General features: G+C 42.4%; 2 protein-coding genes across 4 annotated transcripts in view; one reads left to right on the top strand and one right to left on the bottom strand.

Moving 5' to 3' along the window:
* Positions 1–3190, top strand: part of CDON (cell adhesion associated, oncogene regulated) — an 89861-nt gene extending 86671 nt beyond the window's left edge. For all 3 annotated transcript variants that reach the window (XM_075190355.1, XM_075190354.1, XM_075190356.1), the window contains 2 exons: positions 588–824; positions 2998–3190. In XM_075190355.1, the coding sequence (XP_075046456.1) occupies positions 588–822 (235 nt within the window). In that variant the 3' untranslated portion in view covers positions 823–824; positions 2998–3190. The remainder of the gene's footprint in view (positions 1–587; positions 825–2997) is intronic.
* An 899-nt stretch (positions 3191–4089) lies between these two features.
* Positions 4090–24319, bottom strand: part of VSIG10L2 (V-set and immunoglobulin domain containing 10 like 2) — a 53761-nt gene continuing 33531 nt past the window's right edge. Inside the window, exons 7-12 of the mRNA XM_075189676.1 lie at positions 21859–22176; positions 16259–16381; positions 15273–15297; positions 14750–14871; positions 14033–14188; positions 4090–4269 (exon numbers count right to left, since the gene is read on the bottom strand). Of these exons, the coding sequence (XP_075045777.1) occupies positions 14067–14188; positions 14750–14871; positions 15273–15297; positions 16259–16381; positions 21859–22176 (710 nt within the window). The 3' untranslated portion in view covers positions 4090–4269; positions 14033–14066. The remainder of the gene's footprint in view (positions 4270–14032; positions 14189–14749; positions 14872–15272; positions 15298–16258; positions 16382–21858; positions 22177–24319) is intronic.

Below are 24319 nucleotides of genomic sequence, written 5' to 3'. Positions count from 1 at the left end.
AAATATTTAAATTATATTATTTATCTTCACATTTTTAGACTCCTGATAAACCCAATGTAAAGTTAGAGAAGGTTCCTGTAACCGCTTCCACAGTATTGTCCCGGTCTCTAGTTTGTATTGTATTGACAGTCTCTAGGTAATACAGGGATACTCCCTGTACTGTGAGCTTACCAGGTCCCTAAACCTGCTACAGATTGACAGATGAGCTGAAAGGCTGAGTAATTTCAGCCTTAAACTTATCTTTACTTATGTTGACGCTTTACTAAAGAGAATATTAGGCAGTGCTTTACAGTCCGAGAAATATTCATTGTCACATCAGTTTCTGTACCAGAGGAGCTTACAGTCTAATTCCCTGCCACAGGAGCACAAGGAAAGCACACTAGGTGTTCTATTAAATGCTTAACATTTAGCCGCTTATATACTTATGGCCGGTAAGAGTCACACATAGTGTTTTGCCCCGTTACTGACCTGGAAATGGATCACTCCCAGGACCACACTGTCCGATCTCATGGGTCACCTTTATTCAGAGACACTTTCTACACGCTGACTGCAACCATATCATTGCTATGTTTGTTCTTTATGCACAGGTGTTTTAGCAAAATGAATGGCTCCTACAGCAGCAATGGTGTTTCCAGTATCCCATTTCAACAGGACGACCAGGAATCTAAACCTCTGAACCCTGCTTCACCGCCCATCTGCTTGTATCCTCCTGAACCGGAGAGCCCACCACCGTTGGAAGTGGAACTTAAAGAGAAAGGATTGGAGACACCTCCACATTCCTCGTGCGATGATGAAACAGAAGAGATAACGAGTGTCTCATGAAGGTTAGTAAATCTAATAAAAGCATACGATAGATGAAATGATGTACAATGCTAAATATCTGTAAGAAAATAAGAATACCATCGTTGTGCAGAGAATGGAGAATGCTCCATCTCTGTAGATAATGAATAGATAATATGTAGGATACAACAGAACAGATGATTGTGAATGTGTAGATGGAGAATACCAAAGACATGTAGTCTTTGAGGAATAGTTGTGTAGAAAATAGCTGTGTAAATAACTGATAGAGAATTCAACATCATCTACATAAGTATTATTATCATCATCATCATTTATTTGTTAGGCGCCACTAGGTGTCCGCAGTGCCGTACATAGTACAAACAGTAAAGCATACAGGGTTAAACAGTAAACACAAAGTACCAGTGCTTCAGAAACTCCGGGACAGACAAATGGAGTAAGGACGGAGCAGAAGAACAGGTGGGGAGACACGAGGGAAGAAGTGCCCTGCTCAAACGAGCTTACATCCTTAGGGAGGGTGGACGAAACAGACACAAGAGGGAGCGGTGATACCAGGGGAGAGAGGGAAGAGCGAGCAGAGTAGGTGAGGGGTTAGGTGGATGATTGGTAGGCTTTAAGGAACAGGTGAGTTTTAAGTGCTCGTTTGAAGGAGCACAGCTTGGGAGCAAGACGGATGGAGCGAGGGAGGTCATTCCAGTGTAGGGGGGCAGCTCGGGAGAAGTCTTGGATTCTGGAGTGGGAAGTGGTAATGAGAGTGGAGGAGAGGCGACGGTCATTGGCTGAGCGCAGGGATCAGGCAAGAGTGTGAATGGTGAAGAGGTCAGAGATATAGGGGGCACTAGACTGGGAGAGAGCTTTGTAAGTGGTGGTAAGGAGTTTGAAGAGGATTCTGTAGGGGATGGGGAGCCAGTGTAGGGCAAGGCAGAGAGGGGAAGCAGAGGAGGAGCGGCGTGAGAGAAGTATGTATGGTAGGTAGAAGTAAGTATGGTATTAGTCAATAGAATTTATGAAGACTACTGTAGTCAGAGACCATGTTGGGGATGGAAACAGTAGTCAGTTCGTAGAAGACGACTACTGTGGTCAGTTCGTAGAAGACGACTACTGTGGTCAGTTCGTAGAAGACGACTACTGTGGTCAGTTCGTAGAAGACGACTACTGTGGTCAGTTCGTAGAAGACGACTACTGTGGTCAGTTCGTAGAAGACGACTACTGTGGTCAGTTCGTAGAAGACGACTACTGTGGTCAGTTCGTAGATGGAGACTACTGTGGTCACAGAGACTACATGTCGGGGATGGAGACTACTGTAGTCATAGAGACTACTGCAGTCAGTTCGTAGATGGACTACTGTAGTCACAGAGACCATGTTGGGGATGGAGACTACTGTAGTCACAGAGACCATGTTGGGGATGGAGACTACTGTAGTCAGTTCGTAGATGAAGACTACTGTAGTCACAGAGACTACATGTCGGGGATGGAGACTACTGTAGTCACAGAGACTACATGTCGGGGATGGAGACTACTGTAGTCACAGAGACTACATGTCGGGGATGGAGACTACTGTAGTCATAGAGACTACTGTAGTCAGTTCGTAGATAGAGACTACTGCAGTCAGAGAATACATGTCTGGGATGGAGACGACTGTAGTCATATAGAAGATGGTGAATATAGTAGTTATGTAGTGGATCGCTAATACTAAAAATGTATATAGGGATGTGAAAAATGAAATCTCTATTAAAATAAAAGATACAGATCAAATAGCCATTGAGTATTATTTAAAACGTATTAGAAAGGTGATTAAATTACGGTGACTCGACTGCCACAAAATTATTTGATTAGAATTTTATTCCAGTTTATTTCAATCTTATACATTGAATTGTTTCTATATTTCCATAAAGGAATAAATAGTATGTTGTAAATGGACTACAACAGGAACCCACTTTATTTTACACCCACTTAAAAGTACCGTAGTTCAGTACACAGAAAGGAAAGCCAAGTAATCTACTGACAGAACTGGGTCAAATAAACTAGGAATCCACCGATCTGTTCAGCCACTGCAAGTTCTGTAGAGTAGAATAATGACAGGAAGAGATGATCACACGCACCAATCATTATGTAAGCTGGGGCTCTTTTGTTTTTAGGTGGTTTGGGTGTTTATATTCCATGGAGATAGGCTAAATTCAACTCAATATACTTTTTCAGGTGACCGTTGCCACAGTGTAAAGGAAGATGTCTCCATCTTGCCCGTATCCCCTCTATCCTGCTAATGTCTCAAGGAACTGTCATGAGAACAAAAAGTGGACATTGGACAACTCGCCTGATAATTCATCAGCTGCCGACACACGAGGCCTAAATGGGAAATTGTCCGTACGTCTCTCACTGTATCCGCAGACCAGAAAACGTCTCCTCACTATTTTGAAATCTATAATGTCCTCACATTGGGGTTTATAAAACGTGGATGTGTTAGTGCGTGAGGGGGCTGTACGGCCTATCTGAACACCATTCATGGAGTTGTAAAGAGTCTTCAGTAGTAGAGGCGGCCATTTTGTGGCCTAAACAGCTGCCAAAATGGCTGCCTCCGTGGTCTGCTTGAAAATTACATTTCAGAGTCTGTTTTTAAAATTGACCATACAATTTCTACAGGTGGTAAAACATTGGGTGTTTTATTTCATATATCAAAGCAAAAATAATTCAGGAGAAATCTTTTTGCTCTTATGTATTAAAATGAAAGAAAAAAAAAAAAAGCATAAGAGCGATAGGATGAAGAATCTTTTTTAGCAGAAGGTAAATTCATCCCTCGGAACGTGTGATACATATAGAAAGTGTCAACAGTGATTTCCCTTAAGCACAGACTTACAATATGGCGTATGAACGTCACAAGTGATTCTACTGTGAACGGACAGCATCACAGGATAAACGGCGATTAGTAGTTGACAGAGAGGCGCACTTTAGTCCATTCTCTGCCTTTGTTATATATGATTAAGTTATATAAATATATATTTAATATTACTTTATGCACTAACAGACTGTTCTAATCAGTAATGACCTTTTTCTGTACAGACCTATGTGTATACTAGATGATATGTGTGCACCGTCTTTATCAGTAGTCAGTTACACTCACTTTTACGGGGTTTTTTGTTTGGGACAAAAAAATAATTATTTTCCACACACAATTCATGTCTAGTGCAGCGATGAAGGATGATTTTTGTAGTCTATCTGAAATTAAGGTAAGAGAAGTATATATACAAACGGAGTAATCCAATTTATGCATCTTGCAGAAGGCCTTTAAAGACTTTCACATTCTTTATAGAAACCCCCCCTTACACTTCCATGATGTCAGTAATTCACAGTTAATGGATAGGGTGAATATTGGTTTACCTCACAAAATGGCTGCCTCTTCTGTGTGCAAGTTCATGGTTACAGATACCGGCGGCATAATCTCTAATAATATCAGGAAATTGGGCAGGACCGCTACTGTAAACAAGAATATTCCATGGTAAATAATTACAAAATGTTTTTGCTAATAGTATTATGTAAGACATATCTGCACAAGGTTCATTATGGATAAAATCCTCTTTCAACAACAGTCTGAGGTAAATTTTCTTGCTCGGAGTTGTTTGGGTACTTTGGACACTTGTTAGTTTTTGGAACTTGCGCCCATGTTTTTAATGGGGTAATTATCTGCATTCAAGCGTATGTGCGTAATGTGTATATTTACAATTTTCTTATTCTAGCGTATAGATTGGTTCCTCGGACAAACACATCCACCCAGAGAGATGTACGTCCCAGTTGTTCTCCTGATTCAGTGTTTAAATAATCAATGAAAATCCCACTTATCTATCTCTCAATCCACCACAAGACATTTCCTTTCTGCAGCGAACGTCTAGCTGCTGCTCTGTAATTTATTTAAAGGACACTGTTTTAAGTGTCGTGTATTATTATTATTATTTATGTGAGGAATTGTAGTAGTCCGACAGGCTCGCTAATCTTTATTTTTTTAAATGGGTCAGCAGCTAGATGCTTAGGCTGCAGTCCACAAACGACTATTCATAGTTATAATGAGACTTGTATCTACACGCTGTTGCATATTCATTTATCATTTTTAAATTTAGGCTGACGGAGGTTTAATAAAAAAATAATAATGACGTGGTGTACCCCATAGCAACCAATCTGGTTTCAGCTTGTTGCAGGGTTGGGGGGGGGGGGGGGTCAGTCGAATGCAAGCCATTTTCTGATTGGTTGCTTTGACTCAGAGCAACCAATGTTTTCCATGCGCTAATAGGCCCGATAGCGATAACTGGGTCGAACTTACAGGTCTGAAGGGCAAAAAGTTTTCATTAGTTGTGAACATGTTCAAACTGCAAATATATAACAATATAACTGGAACAGTTTTTATAAATTATAACCCTTAAATTGAAGGCTCTCTCTTACAAAAGTAGACTGATAAAATCAGCATTGCTTGTTCTGTATTTATTAAAATATATTTTAAGGAAATATTAATGATGAATTAACTGTATTTTCTTTCCATTCTGTTTAACACAATATTAACTCTATTAGTTCTGTTCATTATTTCCATACTATTAGAGACTTTTTCACAGACCATAAAATATTTGTATCTATGTTGTTCAAAAACATTTGGGATGATATGGAACATGATACATCATTCCGTCCACACGGAATGGAACTTATGGGGTGTGGGGTCTAGGATTAGCACTTAGTAGACATGTAAACTAGGCTAAGAGGGTGTACATATGATGTTATACACAGACTTCATTATTTGGTTTGCTGTACATATTCACTCACAAGGAGTGGCTAGCCAACAGCTGAGAACGCTGGGACTTGTAGTTCTGCAGCGGCTGGAGAGTCACAGGTTACTTACTCTGCATGGTCCCCTTAGAATTCTACTTGTTGTGACATTGTCCATGATCATATTTCAATATTCATTTATTGATATTAATTGTGTTACCTTATGCATATAAGTGTATTGTATTTTATATGACTCCATGTGTCTGGTTTCCTTTATGGTCGTCACTACCCGCCCTAATCATTCATGTACATACACTACAACTTACCCCACCTGTCCGTCACCCCCCATATTGTCGCCCTAACCATTCATGTACATACACTACGACTAGGGGGCTTTTGTTCAGAGCTTTCAACATGTTGCCGAATTTTTGCTTATTTCTTGTTTTTCGGAGGATAAAGTATTATTTCTTGCCATAGAAAAATTATTTTCCTAAAAAACAAACAAAAAAAACCCACAAAAGCTGTAATTTTTTGTATTTTTTTTTTTAAATTGTACATAAAATGTTACTGTTGTAGTATTTGTGCAGGTCTGTTATTGTGTTGGTCATATTGTAAAATAATGTTATTAAAAAAAACAGATGCCTTAATATACAGCCGGTGTCTTGTTCTATTTATTTGTACAATGAAGGTCAATAAAGACTAAGGAGCCTTCTTGCCCCTGGACACTGTGTGTGTGCAGGGCCATCTTAACAACATTATGGGCCCCCGGGCAAAGCAGTGCACCGGGGCCCCTAGATATAGATGTATACAGATACAGATACAGATATAGATCTATAGAGATAGATGTACTTGCTCAGTGACCCTTGTAGGTTTTTTTTGCAGGTTTTTTTCTTTTACAGGATTATTTATTCTCATTTAGAGCCGTGCCTATGGGGCTCCCGGGCATCGTGCCCAATGGAAAAGATGGCCGTGTGTCAGGGAATTTAGACTAAGCTCCAATGGAGAAGGGACTGAGGCGAGGTCTCTGTACAGCGCTGCAGAGTCAGTGGCTATAATATATATTTATATATAATGATGTTGACGACCAGCTCTCCACTCACACATAATTAGGACCAATTTTTGGGCCAATATGCAAGAAATTCCTCATTGCAGAGAAACAATCAAAATAATAATTTTAGGGTTATGTATTTAATAAACCCCCCCCCCACAAAAAAATGAAAATGAAAATTCAGGCGTATTTTCCAGCAAACAAATTTAGGCAGATTGTCTTACTTGTTCTTGTAGCTTTGTTGTCATTTAGCCATCTTCTGGAAAGTTGGCGTCCTGTTTTGAAAATGTGCAAACGTTACAAACCCTCAATGATGGCTCTTTAGAGAGCATCCTCATGAGCACCACATAATACAGAGATCATACCCCCCTCCCCCCCACAAGCAGCCAATTCATGACCCCCCAGCCATTTCACCACACCGCAACAGCCAATTCATGACTCCTCTGCACATTGTCCTCCTAGAACACACGCTGTCCCCCCCAGAACACACAGACACTGTCCCCTTGCATTACACATTTACTTACCTGTCTTCTTCTCTTTCGCAGGTAGCCATCTCCTCTCACAAGAACTGCTCACTGACAGTCGGGACATCCCAACAGGCAGTGAGTGAGGAGGGTGTAGGAAGGAGAGGAGGGGGAGGAGTGGGTAGGAGGAGAGGAGGGAGCGATAGTGTGGAGGAGGGGTGGCTCCGAAAATCAATGAAAAAAATAATAATAAATAAATAAATAAATAAATAAATCTTAGATGCTGCCGGCGTTGCGCTCCCCCAGGCCCAAGCACCCCAGGCTACAGCCTGATCAGCCTATTGGTTGATCAGGCTCTGAATTTGTTATTACACCCACCCATCAAGGTCTGAGGCACATAAACACTCCACATCCAATGCTGGCAGCATACTCCTCAATGCTACTAGGCAGCGACTGTTGTACAAAGCCGGGAGCACAGTTTTACATATAACCCAAATATGGACAAGAGGCCCAAAAGGTCCATTACATCGTATTTAAATACAGACAAAAACATAAACTAATATATTGGCAACAAAGGGTTCAACAACAAACCGATAGCTGGACGGGGAAAGGCTAAATAACGTGTCTGAAAATAAAAACCAAATCCTCTGTATTGTGCACAGCATTTTATTCCACACCAGGTAAAAAGTCACCAGACTGGTAACATTCTGAATTACATCACTCGGAACGCAAAACGGAAACAATTATTACACGTAAAAGTTTACATCTTACAAATATAATGAAACAATGTATTCCGATAGAAAAAAAACCCCATACATTATTTACACTAAGCTCACATTGTGATAATGCTTCTCTGTCTTACGCCCCCGATTTGTACCCTCTTAATTTACCAAACTGTAAGAGAAGGATGGATACTTCCATTAAGGATGATTATGTGATGGGATCTGAGAGTGTACCGCTGGTGTCAGTCTTCTTGTCCCTAAGATTATTTATGCTGTCAGGTCACAAATGCTCTCGTAATAAGGTCTAGTGAGCGACTTGAACGCTTAATAGGTGTCAGCGCACTGCCGCAAGTCAGTAGCAACAGAACCAAAAAAAAAAGCCAAAAAAACAATGCAAGTCTCTGTTTACTGTATGGCTTCACCCAACACAAACACAAAAGGGGGATTATAAATTCCATATTGGAAATTGGAACCTAATGTCCAAATACACCTATATTTTATAGGAGCGGCAGATGTCCACGTGTTACAAGATACCAAGTGATTATTCTCGTTTAATTGTGGCACAATATACCAAAGAAGATCCAAACGTCCGTATTCATTATCTGCTGTCTCTACTGGTTTTGTTAAGATTTCATTATTACCCAGTCCTCATGAATACCATGATTTGTAAGTTCAGTTCTTTTGTTTGGCACATGAAATTTACTAAATTACCTCCTATACACTTTTTTGGGTTTCATTTGGGGTAGTCATAATGTGAGATTCAAGATTTACGTTATTTTGGGGCCCTGATGATGTAAATTATTGCGTATTAGGATCTCGGACGGTGGACAACTACTGCCGGCAGTCCAGAAGGACTCCCCAAAATGTGGGAGCCTCCCACACCACTACTGGAACAGTATGCCACAAGTGATAACACACGTATGAACTCCTGTAAGTAATATCTATAGAAACGATGAGTTCAGATTCCTAGGAAAATTAGTATTATATGGAATAATGCTCTACCTAATGTAAATTATGATGGATATAAAAAGAATATCGGACCTGCTTCTATATGGTCACTGGACTCCTAATATCCAGATAATTTACAGTAGGGAGTGTATTATATCATATATTAATGCCACTCGTTTCTATTGCATCCACTACCTTTCCTTTATGTATATTGCTCATTCAGTTATGAATGTTGATGCAAATAACAATCCTGCCATTGGGGGACACTGCGAGATAATTGGGTATAGTAGTGGGTCCAGGAGTCTTGTCACTTTATCAACTTCTTTGATCTTTACTCTCCTCCCCTACTATGCCCCTCCTCTCCTATTATGCCCCTCCTCTACTCTCCTCCCTTACTATGCCCCTCCTCTCCTATTATGCCCCTCCTCTACTCTCCTCCCTTACTATGCCCCTCCTCTCCTATTATGCCCCTCCTCTACTCTCCTCCCCTACTATGCCCCTCCTCTCCTGTAGTTTCCGGTTTAGTTTTTTTTTTAAAGTGACTACGAGCAAAGGTCACTTCGGTATAGGCTCCTGCCTATACTGAGTTACATTTAGAAAATTCATATTTTTATTTTATTCTCCCTGTAGGTGCAACGCGGGGCTTGAACTGAAGACCCAGGCGAGTGAGTAGGACTTTTGCTCTGCTCACTCCGGGTCCCGCATCAGGTAAGCAGAAGCTTTGCTCACTTACTGAGCACCTCTGCCGGCATTCCCCTAGAGACTAGCAAAACAGGGGCACAGTGACCACTGGTCACGGACACAGGGCTTGTTATATGAGCCCACAGGCAGCGGGCCTGTGGGCCTGCTCGGACAGGCGTGGCCGCAGCTCGGACAGGGGAGTCAAGCTGCAGCAGCGTCTCCTCTCCGTCCATGACTCATGCCGGCAAGCCCCCCTCCTTTCTGCACTCGTCCTCAGACAACGAGCAGCAAGGGCGGCTATAGCAGCGCTCGCACTCTCTAGGAGGCGAGGCAGCTGTATTACATGGCGCACGCACCTGGGCACAATAGATATAGCGTGCGCCGAGCAGATACCCGGTGGCCATCTTTCTAGAGGCACAGGAAGTCGGGAACAACCAGAAGGGGGGGGGGGGGGAAGGGGGAGGAGTTCAGGGACGGACTTCCTCCCTCCCATTCATTTCCTGTCGCGAACGGCGGACATTTCCCACGTGGAAACACCAGTAGAACATCCTCCAGCAATTTCACAGGCTGAGGCTGCTCACAAAGAGGATAGATTATCATCTATACCGCACTGGGGCAAAAGAATCATCTCTGATGTGGTATTAGACCGAGATCAGGACTCAGATCACTCCTCAGCAGAGGAAGGGGAGTTAGATTTAGATCCAGAGGAGGAATCTTGTCACGACAGTGATGCTACCTCGGCCCATAGTGTCCATAGCCTCATTCTAGGCATCAGGCGTACTTTAAGGTTTGCTGAGCCGGAACCCATGGCACCTTCAGGTTTTTCCTTATTTAAAAAGACCAAGGCACAATTAGCAGCTTTTCCACAGTCACCAGAAATGTTGGAAAGAATAGCTGAGGCTTGGCAAAGGCCTAATGAACCGGCCTGGCATCATGAATTGTTTAAGTCTCTTTACCCCCTGCCACCAGAGGACTCTATTAAATGGGAGACGTTACCTAGGGTAGACACCCCAGTAGCACTTATCTTCATCCTGTGCCATTCCCATTCAGGAGCGGATATCCCTTAGGGATCCCACTGATAGAAAAATGCGACTTAGCTCTCTGCTTAGCCCATACTGCGGTTGGCAGTCTATTTAGATCCAATATGGCCGTAGCTTGGGCAAACAAGGCCATCCAACTATGGAGTGAAAGGTTGGTGAGGGGATTACAGGAAAACACCCCTCGTACGGAGCTCTTAAAACGTTAGCAGACCATGTACTAGAGACGTCTGAAAATGTAGCGAACGCAGCCATGGATGCTGTGTCCGTCAATGCTAAGTCTACGGCACTAGTTATTGCAGCCCGCATAACCTATGGTTACGGTCGAGGACAGTAGATGTCTATTCTAAAAGAACGTTGGAATAATTACCTTTTGATGGGGTGACTGGAAGCCACGGGAGGCAAAAGCACCTCCCTTCCCACCGTAAATAAGACCCCCGGCAGGGTAGATTTTGATCCTTTCGGAATTTTGCCCGAGGCAGGGGTGTCTCACCAAGAGGCCAATTCACTTCTCCCAGGGGAGCATTTAACAGAGGCAGAGGGGACAGAGGCACCACTAGGCGAGGATCCTCATGACCAGCGGACAAGCCCACTGCTTAACAGAGCCCCTCCCGGGGGAACACAGGTGGGGACGCATCTTCTTCGCTTCCGAGGCCAAAGGTGGGCATCCACCACGGATCAAAAGGAATTGCATGTCCTAGACCTGGCCCGGCTGCCCAATCAGAGGTTCCTCACCACGACCCTTCCCCTGTGCCCACTCAAGCTTCAGGAAGCCATCCAAAAGCTGCTGGCGGCGGAAGTGATAATACATGTACCAAAGCCGGACGCCACATTTCGTCCAATTCTAAATCTTCAGTTGCTAAACAAACAACAAGTTTTTTTGGGGCGACTGGAAGCAACTGGAGGAAAAAGCACCTCCCTTCCCACCATAAATAAGACCCCGGCAGGGTAGATTTTGATCTTTTCGGAATTTTGCCCGAGGCTGGGGTGTCTCACCAAGAGGCCAGTACACTTCTCCCAGGGGAGCATTTAACAGAGGCAGAGGTTACTTCAGGTTCTGATGTTTCGAATGGAATCTCTTTGTTCAGTTTTAGCCGATATAGAACAGGGGGAATATCTAGCCTTCATAGACATCAAGGATGCCTGTCTGCATGTCCCAATATGGAGGGGACACCAGTGTCTACTACGCTTTGCGGTAGGGAGATCCCATTTTCGGTTCAAGGCCCTCCCCTTCGGCCTAGCAACTGCACCTGGGTTATTCACCAAGATCATGGCGGGTCTCTTACGTCAGAAGGGAATAACCATAATTCCCTATCTGGACGACCTTCTCTTGAAGGCTCCGTTGGCTTCACTCCTATCTCAGCAGATAGAGATCACAATGCAGTTCCTTCGGGCTTACGGCTGGGTCCTGAACGTTCCCAAGTCATCGCTAATTCCAGTGCAACAGATGCGTTTCTTGGGTCTCATATTCAACACACAAACCCAAAGAATATATCTCCTGGGGAACAAGGCCCTCTCGCTTCGCAAGAAGGTAAGGGCCCTGCTAGCAAAGAAAAGTGTTTCTATCCTCAGTTGCATGAAGCTCCTGGGGACAATGGTTTCAGTATTCGAGGCAGTACCCTTCTCACAGTTCCACTCGTGACCACTTCAGAAGAAGATTCTTCAAAAGTGGTCAGGATCTCAGAATCACTTAGACAGGTAGATCTTTCGCCTGTACACACACACACACACACACACACACACACACACGTCTCACTAGCCTGGTGGATATCCAAGGACAACTTGAAAAAGGTCAGTCTCTGCAAACCTGGTCATGGACTCTGGTCACATCGGACGCAAGTCTGTCAGGATGGGGGGGGGGGGGGGGGGGGGGCGCGCGCGCGCGCGTGACAGGTCCTATGAGGCTTCAGGGTCTCTGGTCCCCCCAGGAAGCCTCACTTCTAATAAACATTCTGGAGCTCAGAGCAGTATACATGACACTAACAAGAGCTCAGGGGTTCCCAACAGGAAAACCCCTACAGATTCAATCTGACAACATCTCCACAGTAGCCTACATACATCACCAGAGCGGCACACGCAGTGCAGCAGCCATGCGAGAGACGGCACGAATAATGACATGGGCGTAACATCCTGTTCCTAAAATATCGGCCATCTACATCTCAGGAGTAGAAGATCAGGAAGCCGATTTTCTCAAACATTGCACCCAGGCGAATGGGCCCTAAACAGGCAGGTATTCACCCTCTTGGTGGATCGCTGGGGCACGCCGGCGTTACGGTCCTCCCAGGAAGAATTCTTAGAGTTACTAGATGTAGTCCGAGCATTACAGTGTTATATGGACCGCATGGCCCCCGTTAGAAAGACCAGGGATCTCTTTGTCCTCTATGAGGCGCATAAACGGGGGTGGCCAGCGTTGAAACAGTCAATTTCCCACTGGATTACCTCCATCATTCGGGAGGCCTATATAGGGGCCTCGCAGCTCGTCCCGCCCAATTTAAAAGCACATTCTACCAGGGCAGTAGGCACCTCTTGGGCAGCATGCCACAGGGTGTCGCCAGAATAGGTGTGCAAGGCAGCATTGTGATCTTCTGTCTATACCTTCACAAGGTTTTACAGATTGCAGGGCTGCGCATCGGCCGATGCAAGTTTTGGCCATAGGATTCTACGTGCAGCCGTTCCAGTGCAATTCCTCCTTTAAGGAAGCTTTGGTATATCCCCAATGTCTCGCAGTGTATATACTGCGCACCCTCCCTTGCTCTGTATATAATTCTGTGTGTGAAAAGTATTTGTCATATGTTAAAATTGTTTAAGCCCTTTGGGGTTTTTCTCCCTTTCTTCTCACACTTGGTTAGTCAAAACTGAGGAAACTAAAAAGGAGGAGGGGCATAGTAAGATCAAACAAGACATCAGACAAGACTCCTAGACCCACTACTATACCCCAATGTCTCGCAGTGTCCCCCAATAGAATTAGATAAATGGATTTTGCGGTGAGTAAAAATCTTATTTTTTCCCTCCCAACCACAAAATAACTTTCCATAAAGGACAGCTGGCGGCCAGCATCGCCCCCAGAAATACAATCTTATATTTACTGGTCTCGTATCATTCCAGACCACCCGCCACAGCGCTAAGCTGCCCCCAGTCCGGGAGAGAGCGAGGGAAGAGATCAATAAGTAGAGGGGAAAAGCACTAATCTGGATTCTGTGAAATCTCACAAGCTAGATCATTTAGATTAGTGTCACACAGATTACTATTACACTACGTATTTGTAATTTCTATTTGGACTGGATTAGGGTACCGCGACTTCGCATTTATAGACCAATGCTGTTGTTCATTTGCACTCATTTGTGCGCCTGATCTGGGAATACGGCTATATTTTGCGTTGGACGTACTCGCTGCTCAAATACACGCGCAAAACCGTAATTATTGTGACCGCTATTTCACGCGTATGTTCGGGCCGTAAGATGAAGCAAACTGTAAGGAAGATACTACAATCACTTAGACATAGAAATTGCCAATTCCTATCCACATGCGAATGAATTCATGCTGTGCAGTTTGATGGACACATTTAGTAATGTACACGCTATCTGCTCCTACTAACATTTCCCCTCCAACCTCATAAGACCCTTATCTAGGTCGTAGCCGTTACTGTAATTGTCACGTTCACTGGGGCGTCTTCTGGAAGATCTGCAACAGACAGCTCGGACAAGGGAACATCAGACGTGGTCGGAGGAGCAGAATCTGCAACAGGCTCTGAAATAAAACATTGAAGATATCCTAACAATGTCTAGAAACTTGGCCCTAATTGTATCACTACAGGGAATGGTCCCAACCTATTGGGCTAGCACGCTGTAGAATTACGCAATCCATAATTAATAAGAGGATACATAGTATTCTAGAGCAGTTATTGACCTGAGTGAAGCAGATACACAGACATAAACAGCTACTTGATATGCTAAATACCAATAGAATTCTCATTGTCTTATTTGGCATCTAATAATACATACATCTGTATGGTATCATTCACATTGGCCATGAACAGGTTGATGCTGGTAGAAATTGCCACCTTGTGGACACCACACTATAAGGCAACATATTTTACACAAACAAATTTTATGTCCCTGTTCCTTGGGATTGAAGTTCATCCAAAACATATCAGATGATCACACACAGAGAAATGATATTTACCATGCCAGTGCATAGGTCAGTGACACTCAGGGCCGCTCATTTATTAAGATGTAGAAACTGGTTCTATTAAGATCTCATCTATACAGATAATATTGTACCCTATTGCAAACACTGATCATTTCATACCTTCAGCCGATGCATCAGCTGCTGGAGTTGGTTCCTCTGAAGTTGCTGCTGCCTCTTCAATGTCTGCAGCGGTTTCAGCATCTTCTGGGTTTCGGATGTTCTCTCGAGACTCTTCTGCACTTCTGTAGAGCACAAAACACATTACTTTACATTCACCAATTATCATGTAGAACTCAAAAGGGAAAACGAAGACCCCGTTAGTGACTGTGACCAGGAATATATGACACGTCGGAGCATTCTGGGAGAATATATTCTATTTCAGAGTACACACCTGACATGAATATATGTAAAAAATATCCTTATATTTTGTGATTGGTACGCGCATTTCTAGACACATTTTGTAAATGCCTATGGTCATCCTGCGGTTCTTCTAACTGGGAAAGGTTAAATTTGCAAAAATACATATTCAGGTATTCTCCTATAATAGACATTGGATATGAATTTTTATTTTGTGCTTAAAATTGTAGCCCACAGGTCGATAATTAATTGAATAATATTTAACTTTTTTTTTTTTGTTACTTACCGTCTGAAGAACAAATCATGTAGACCTGAAGAAGAAACAAAAGACAGAAACGTGTCTCAGAGATACAGTGCGAGTTTGGCTCACAACATATTCATTAATAAAAAGCCTGATACACCAACAAGTCTCCTGTAAAGACACCGATATCTCAGATGACTGTTTTCAGCAAAGACAATGACTGCGGTTGGCTTAGGATACCTTTCCAAAAATGGAATTAACTAGATAAATATGTTGATGATGTCACTATTAATTAAAAATTGGTTGACTCCATATTTATTAACATTGAACATAATTTTTAAGACAACTAGTCAGATTGACAAGTATAATCTTCAGACAGGGGTGACTAACTTGCATCGGGAGGTCTTTTTAAAGATTTGTCAGTTTTTACAATGCTAGCACTGAAAAATGTACACGGTTTCTGTTACATTAAATTTGAATTAACAAATAAGTCAATAAAGTAGTCAGTCTTTTATGAATCCGATTATAAAACTGTGATTGTTCAGATAAAATTGAAAGACATCTAAAACAGTAATACCACATAGTCCTTTTCCTTTCAATAACAAGTATATTTTAAGCATTTTTCTTAGTTGTATTCCTACAAATCATTATCTCCATTTCAAAATCTCACTGGAGGGTAGACAAGTATGGCTGCCAGTCACACACACAGATTCAGACTCTAGCATGTCATGTGATGACAGAGAGAGAGAGGATTTATAGTGCACAGAGCAGATTGAGCTCAGAGGGGTGTTCCAAAGCCTCTCTGCTCACTACATAATGTGTCATGTGACTGTGGTTCCCATGGTAGTCACATGACACTGTGCACATTCTGTAGAATTACAAATTACATTATTATTATTATGAAGCTGTAGATTAGTTCCTTTCATTCTTTTTGCTACAGAAATGGTCAATAAATTAATCCGATAAAGGAAACCTATACACTGGCACCTCTGTAGTAATTATTAGGGAAGCCGACAGGTTACAATACTCACGTGGGTTGTTCTCCCGATTCCTGACGATATACTGGAATACCAGAAGACTGGCTACGGCTGCCACCAACATACCAGCGAAGCCAGCCCCAATGGCAGCAGGGTATACATTATTGGGAGGATCAGCTGAAAGACAACAAATTACATTACTAAGTGATATAGTGCACAAATCTCTATAAAATGTTGCTTATATTTTAAGTGAGACTTATATCAAAATATTACGAGTAAGACCACAGGTCAGAAGCGGGATTACGGGCTGTTTCTAGAGTACAGATGGTTGAAGAGGCTACAGTTAAATTACAGGGTTAAGAGACTGCGTGGGCAAGGTCAATATAAGCCCTGACGGACGAGGACATGACCAAAGCCTACCAGCCCTCCACCTAACCTTCTCCATACCTTCCTGTCTGTCTGTTTGCCCTCCCTTTAGGATGTAGGCCCTTATGAGCAGGGCCCTCTTCCCTCCTGTCTCTACACTATTTCCTCTCCCCCAACATCTCTGTACTAACTACACATGGAGCTATTGGAGTCTTGGTTTTACGCATCTTTGTCCTGTACTGTTTTACCCTGTATGGACCACTGTATGTATCCTGTACAGACCTGCGGAAACGTTGTGGCGCCTCATAAAGGCTAATAATAATAATACTGATATGTGAGCTCAGGGAAGGCTACAAGAAGCAGGATGACGGGTTGTGATGGATCAGGTCATGAGAAAGACTAGTGGTAAAAATAAAGATGGGCTATAATAGAGGAGGTCATGGTGGAGATCACACGTAAGGAGGAGGATTACGGCCAGTGATGGCTGATGAAGAGAGGTTGCAAACAAGTAAATGGAATAAGGGATCTGATATTTTAAGTCATGAGAGAGGCTACAGGTAAGAAATAAATGATGGGCTATTGCGGACACGATCGTGTATATGTATATATTGTATCAGTCGTCCATTGGTGCCACGGACAAACCAGGAGAGTACGAGAGCAGGTCCAGAGTGTGCCGTAACAAAGGTTTTGGAGCCAAGACCAGCCGACCCCCCCCCCGCCGAGTGCCAGGGTGTGCAAATTGCCAATCAAGCACCCACTAACCACTCTAAGCCACCCATAGTACAACTTAGGTCTCTCTAATTTTGCAAGTTGCTCCATATTTGCTTGAAAATATCCCATCATGCTCAAAAATGTCAAAAACGCAATTAGTCCATCAAGGACTCCCATTGTTGTAAAGCTTCGCAGCATTATAAATGTTCACAGTAATGTTCACAATATCGATATCTATGTCTTACATCAGATAATGTGATGGAAACAGAGTGCACAGATGACCACTCACTGCAGCCAACACAACTCAGCAACAACAGGTTTAAGAGCGACATAAGTTTGCTTAATATTCCGAAGCACTTCTATCCTATCTGTGAATAAAGTAGAATGCTGTCACCGTGGGGAATTGCAGTTCTTTACTCATAATATAATCACATTGCTATTTGTATCAAATTTAATGACTATTTTGTACCTTTTTTGAGAACATGACAATTTCTATATTCAAAATATAAATTTACCACCTTAAGACATTTTAGCACAATTTGTACATTGCCATCACCGGAAATTAAAAAAAAAAGCTTGATGGTTAAAGTTTCTGTTGCAAAAAAAAATTAAATGGAAAAGAGCTGTACTTATGCGTGTATAATGGGTCAGTTATATTTCCAAATACATCCAACTCCTAAATAGTCCACCCATACATCAGGCATACAAGTGTGTATACTTCCAGGGGCGCACGGAGGATTTTTAAGGGGGAGGGGTTCCCCTCCATCCAAAAAAACCCAAAAAAAACCAAATAAACCCGCGAGAGAGTTGCCGCACATGCGTCCGCGCTGTAGCTCCGTTTCGGCAGCACTGTATACAACACAGCACCACCGCAGACGCTTCTTTGATAGCGCCGCGGCTGCTGTATAGTACAGTGCCACTATATAGGGCACTTTTTTAGCGGAGGGGAGGGGTTTCTGGAGACCCAGAAACCCCCCTTGCGTGTGCGCCCCTGACTTCCACCAAACGATAGTGCACAGATGCAGCTTGACAGTGTTCGTAGTAAATGTTCAAGTCAGGTACCCTATTTTTACACAGTGTAATAATGTATTCAAGTTTTATTTACACAAGAGAACAGTATCTTGATAGTGTTTTTTCCTTATAAAATTATTTATATATAAGTACTGCACAGTACCACTTCTCATTTTCTGTATAAAGTTGTGCGGATTCAGATTAAAACAAAACAAACAATAAAAACGTCAGGAGTCGTTATTTTACAATTGTAATAAACAAAATGACCAGTCTCCATAACGCATCAGAAGTCAGATAATTCGCATCAAGCAGTAAACTACACAAAGTTTTACAAACTAAACCAAGCCCACGATAAGCGAACAGTAGATGATCGCTGCTCCAGTACCAGAAGATCAGATCCAAAACGATGAAATATATAGGAGGGGGGATAAGGTAATTAGAGACCAGACGTTACCTACTTCATTGATCAGAGAAGATGGTGTAACCTCTGCCACCTCCTTCCCACTTGTCCTCGTTCAACTGAGGAATAACCGTTAGCCACATGCCATGGAGAACGTTCCAACAATTACCTTGGTTAAGGAGGTTTGTGAAGAGATTCATACGATGGCTTTTGGATCACAGAACCCTACTGACCGATAGACTTTTCGCAGCATATTTTAGTTGATGGTATTGGTCACGGCCAGTGTTGGTGATGGCAAATTGGCCTTTTAAATCTTGAACCTAAACTACCTCTGAAGCTCTCTCTCTCCTCTATAGCTTTTAAATACACCTTGTCCTGGGGCCTCAATGTTGAGGGTCAGGGACCAGGCGGAAACGTGGAAGCCGAGGATTATCCGCAAAGTCCCATCTGGGGACCAAGCCATATTTACTGTGTTTGGAAATCATAAAAGTCTTCCAGAATTACACTGGCTGCTACAACAAGAGAACAATACTTCCCGGTTCCTCGGATGTAATCCTCAATATCTTTTCTATTAAACATATATGGGAAATAGCACAGTACCACTTCTCTTGTTGTTTATGCTGCATGCAATTCTTAGTATCTGCTATGCTTGTGTATCTATACTCAAATGCACAGTACAACTTCTCTTGCCCTTGTCGAATACAATTCTCTGTATCTGGTGTCATTCTGTATGAGTGGACAAATGCACAGTACAACTTCTTTCTTTCTGCATGCTGGGTACTGCACTCAGTTTCTTTCTGGCACTTCTTGTGCTCTGTATGCTATTAGTAATCATCAATATTGTTAATATCTTTTATTATTCTCTATATATGGACAACAGTATAAGAAAATCATTATATAGGATGCCTCCTAACATTTACATTTATGAACGTATCTCTGCCCACAAGGGGCATGGTCACCCTCTCACACTGCCACATGTACATACGACGCCCAGTCACCATTAGGTAATATATCAAACAAAATAGACATCATTTACTAGTATACAAATAATAGTAAAAGTGTAACATTCCATATAGTATAATATAACACATATTGTACAATATAAAAGGTATTAGAAGTCAGTGGGTATATAATGGCGCAAGGATTATAAATTGAAAAGAAAAGTATTAGCCTAATAAGTGCTCACACCGTCGTTAAGATCCACTCAGATCCTTAAACATCCACACGAGAGAGAGCGTTGGCCTAATACTTCCGTTAATCAATTGTATTAGCCCAAATGTACAACATGAACATTTGGTCAAACCAAATATGAAAAATCTCAAAATTGGCAGATAAAACATTAACATAAACTAGAACATGTTGTCTTTTCTGCCCATTCGAGCTTAAATGACCTCTAAACAATGAAAATTACATTGTTTGAGTTTGAATTCACCATTCGCATTAAAAAATCTTCAAACTGCTGCACAATGCAGACATTACCGCTCCGACAAGCTCAAACAGATTTGAACTGTGCTCTAATTTAGCCAATATGTATTAGTCTATCTAACGTTCAAGAACTGAGTGCAAACTTTACAGAAGTACTTTGAAACAATGTTTAGCAATTATATCCATTAACCACCAGTATGAAGGTTATATGACAAGTCTACATGCAATAGAAGCTAATGTAATAAGCAATCAAGGGGGTTATGTAATAACAGTGCAAACGTACAGCAATCCACGGCCACCGACCCACAGCCCTCGACCACTAACCCACAGCCACCCACTGACGTACAGCGACCCACAGCCCTCGGCCACTGACCCACAGCCACCCACGTACAGCCACCGACGCACAGCCCTCGACCACTAACCCACAGCCACCCACCGATCCACAGCCACCCACAGCCCTCGGCCACTGACCCACAGCCACCCACGTACAGCCACCGACCCACAGCTCTCGACCACTAACCCACAGCCACCCACCGACCCACAGCCACCCACAGCAGCCACCCACTGACGTACAGTGACCCACAGCTCTCGGCCACTGACCCACAGCCACCCACGTACAGCCACTGACCCACAGCACTCGACCACAACCACCCACAGCCCTCAACCACTAACCCACCGACCCACAGCCACCCACGTACAGAGTATAAAATCAAATCGCTGCTTTCATTAATTAAAATGATATCTCCACCCAATATGACCAATGTAGTTTTAGGTGGAATTCAAGGAGTTCATACAATAAACTAAACTATAATTACTACTAATGTGCCAGGATCCCCAATTGCTCTAACAGTCCTAAGTCACATTCCTCTTTAACCTACAGTCATTGGAGACACCGCAATGAGAGCGAACTGCTGAATAGTGCATCTCCATAAGCGATGAATTAATATGAATATATATATTCTGTCCCATTCATATCGCATCCAGCAAGGACTGGACCATTGTACATCACCCTGCAGAGATACCTCTTGCAACAAGATAAAATTATAACATACGAACGTAGATTAAAAAAAAATAAAAAATATATGCGTAAAACGTGAATATTGTCACAAGTCGAAGACGTTCTTCCAGCTCCGCCCTCTCTATCATCAGAGAAATGTTCCCGACCGCAAACACAAGACAAAACATGCCATGTCACTAGCCACGCCTGTCTGTCCCCCAAACCCCACCCACTTGTTCCAGACCACGCCCCTTACCCAGGTGGTCACGGCAATTTTGGCTGTTGACAGTTGTGTTTATCCAGGGGAAATTGTGAATATTGGCAAGTATGGAAGTAGAACTTTCACAGACCTATTCCTGGTCAGTTGACAAAGCAAATAATAAGGGGCGATGTACTTGGACTCCGCACCCCCAAATGACTGTGAGAAGCTTGATTTTCGTTATTCCTTAGCAGCAATTGTTTGGACATTTTGTACAGTGTTAGTCAACTTAATAGATGGACACAGCCCCCCCGATTCCTCCAGGAGGTGGCCACAATCTATTTCTGCGACGTCCGACTATGTGCAAACTATACTTAAAACAGAGCAAACCAATAACAGTGTGAGAACAACTAATTAGAACATCCCATAAAGTCATGTGATCAGCTTGGGTCACACCATCACGACACTCCCAGAGCCGCTGCCTCACATCAATATCTCACACAAAGAATCCGTTCACAACGTAACATTTGATCGATTACGGTTACCTGGTGTCTTTACCGCAGAAGGGAATCCTGTGGTTTTATGGTTGACCGCTAGTATCCTAAAGGCGTACACAATGGAAGGATCTAACCCTCCAAGCTTGTGGCCGCGGATTTCTGGCTCAATGCCGTTGGCCACTGTGTCCCAGGACGCCGTCTGGACAGATCTCTTTGGAACGGGGATGGATCGGATGCTGGCTTGTCTCTGTACCATAAAACCCGTGAGGTCGCCCGTCCCCTGGGTCATCCATTCCACATCCACCTCCGTCCTCTGCCGGCTGTAGAGAAGTTTACTGATGGTCACGTTGGGAGGTGTCGGATATTCTGTCAATAAAATAACCACATGCATAGGAAACATTATTACATTTTACTTTATTGTCTTCCTACAATTCATGTGTTCTGTTACCAATATTCCAAATCTGTATAGTCACTGTACGCCTTACTTGTAAGCATATGTAACATTAAATGATGATACTTAGGGGTAAGCCATAACGCTAAAGTTTGAAAATACCAGATAGAAAGACTATAAGAATAAGTAACAATCTCCCTGTGTCCTATCGTTCATATTTATCTCATTAACTCACCATAAAAAGGGTTTATTCATTTCCTCCTAATAACAATTTGTAAAAACATTGTTATTTTTTTCTTCTATAGTAAAATCGAAGGGCTAACGACATTGTGAACAGCTTCAACATTCATTCAAAAAAAAAAGTTAAGAAACTAACAGTAGTTATGTGGATGTAAAAATCCAGACGACTTTCCACCCAAACTGGACTGAGATACTGTACCTTGGCCAAAATACCAAAAATCAACAAACAAGTCAATTATAGACAACGTCAATGTAACACTACGAGCCTGCAAATTCACAGATCCGCCTATAGGGATCTGAATATTCCTAAAAATGTGTTTTCTTTTTAAGAGACAGGTGCATTTTACCAATAAAACCTATTAGATGGGGTATGAACAGAAGGAACATCCCTGCTCCGGGTATTAGAAGTGTTACAGGGTATTGTGCACGGATGTCTGCTGTAATGTACGTTATATCCGTCACGTACATCTGCTGGAACTCAAGTCTACATGGAGTGAGAGGACTAAGGATGGTGGAGAAGTCAGTAAGTGTTCAGCCTTCACTCCAGCTCAGCTCCATGGTATCTGGACTATTTTTGCCCCTTGATCTGAATCTTAGCTCTCTACAATATATTCTACAGTCTTACTGCCCTGATTTGTGACTCTTCTAGTCCCTAATTTTGGTCTCTGTTACAAAAGGAGAAAAATGACAGAAAGTAGACAGAAAGGAGACAAACTAGTGTCAATTATAGTGGAAGGAAACAATAAGACCACACAATGAGACCTCAGAAACAGACATAACATCCATGGGTGTAGATACCACTAGCCTACTATGTGCAATTACGTTTCAGCCAACCACAATATTATACATTTACTTGTATCAGGGTCTGAAAGAACAACCTCTTCATGTCAGGGGGAGTACACCCAGTAGCTATGGTCTAAGCACCTCAGTTTATGGGCACCGTCAGATGTGCTTAATGGTACAAAACAATTATTTCACTTTTTGGAGTGTTTGCACTGTGCTTCAGAGTGCAGGGAAATACCAAATAAATAAAATCATAACATTTATGTAGTCTATTTGAATTGATAATTGCTTGTGAATAAAAGGCAAATTATTAATAATGATTTTGAGAAGGATGGGGATGAAAAACAACAGAATGATGATAGAAATTAAATTGATGATGATGATGATAGAAATGGAATCACAAGTTACTATGTTACAAATAATGGAATCATTAGTTATTCTATAGAATCCCAGATATTCTAGGACCTGATCGGATCTAACTCTGGTAAATCTCTTCTAACCAATCATGGTGCAGACCCAGTGGTTACTCTTCATGAAACAGACGACTGTGGACGGTGTTGGTTCTAACAAAGGCGAAGAATTATTTCATTAAAATGATGGCAAAATATACTGATCCTAATTAAATGTATGTTCTATAGATACTGGGATATGAGCATAATGGAATCCTAAAATACAGACAGCCGTATAAAATACATCTCATCTACTAATACCACTCACAAATGCAGAGCTCCCTCTACAGAGCGTCCCTTTATAATGCCCATAACCAGGTATATTCTTTGCACAAAGTGCATTAAAATGTATTAATTTTACCCCTTTATAATGCTACCAGTTCTGGTCAGTGTTTAAGCTGTTAGAAAGAAGGATGCAAATGTTTCATTAGTTTATCAGAACTGGAGCAGAGATGACCAAAAGATTGTGGGGGAAGATAATTTTCCTAAGCCTTGCAGACTTCCTGTCAGTAGCCATCAGCAGACAATGTCTGGCAATAAAGAGCAAATGCATTGTGCGTGCACAGAAAAATGTAAAGTTTGGGAACGTCATATCCCATCATCTATCAAATCTCTATCATTATCAATTATCTATAGTCTCCAGGTT

The sequence above is a fragment of the Mixophyes fleayi genome, chromosome 11 (assembly GCF_038048845.1).
Source record: "Mixophyes fleayi isolate aMixFle1 chromosome 11, aMixFle1.hap1, whole genome shotgun sequence".
In the NCBI taxonomy this organism is placed as follows: Eukaryota; Metazoa; Chordata; class Amphibia; order Anura; family Limnodynastidae; genus Mixophyes; species Mixophyes fleayi.
This window is presented reverse-complemented; position numbering and strand designations above follow the sequence as displayed.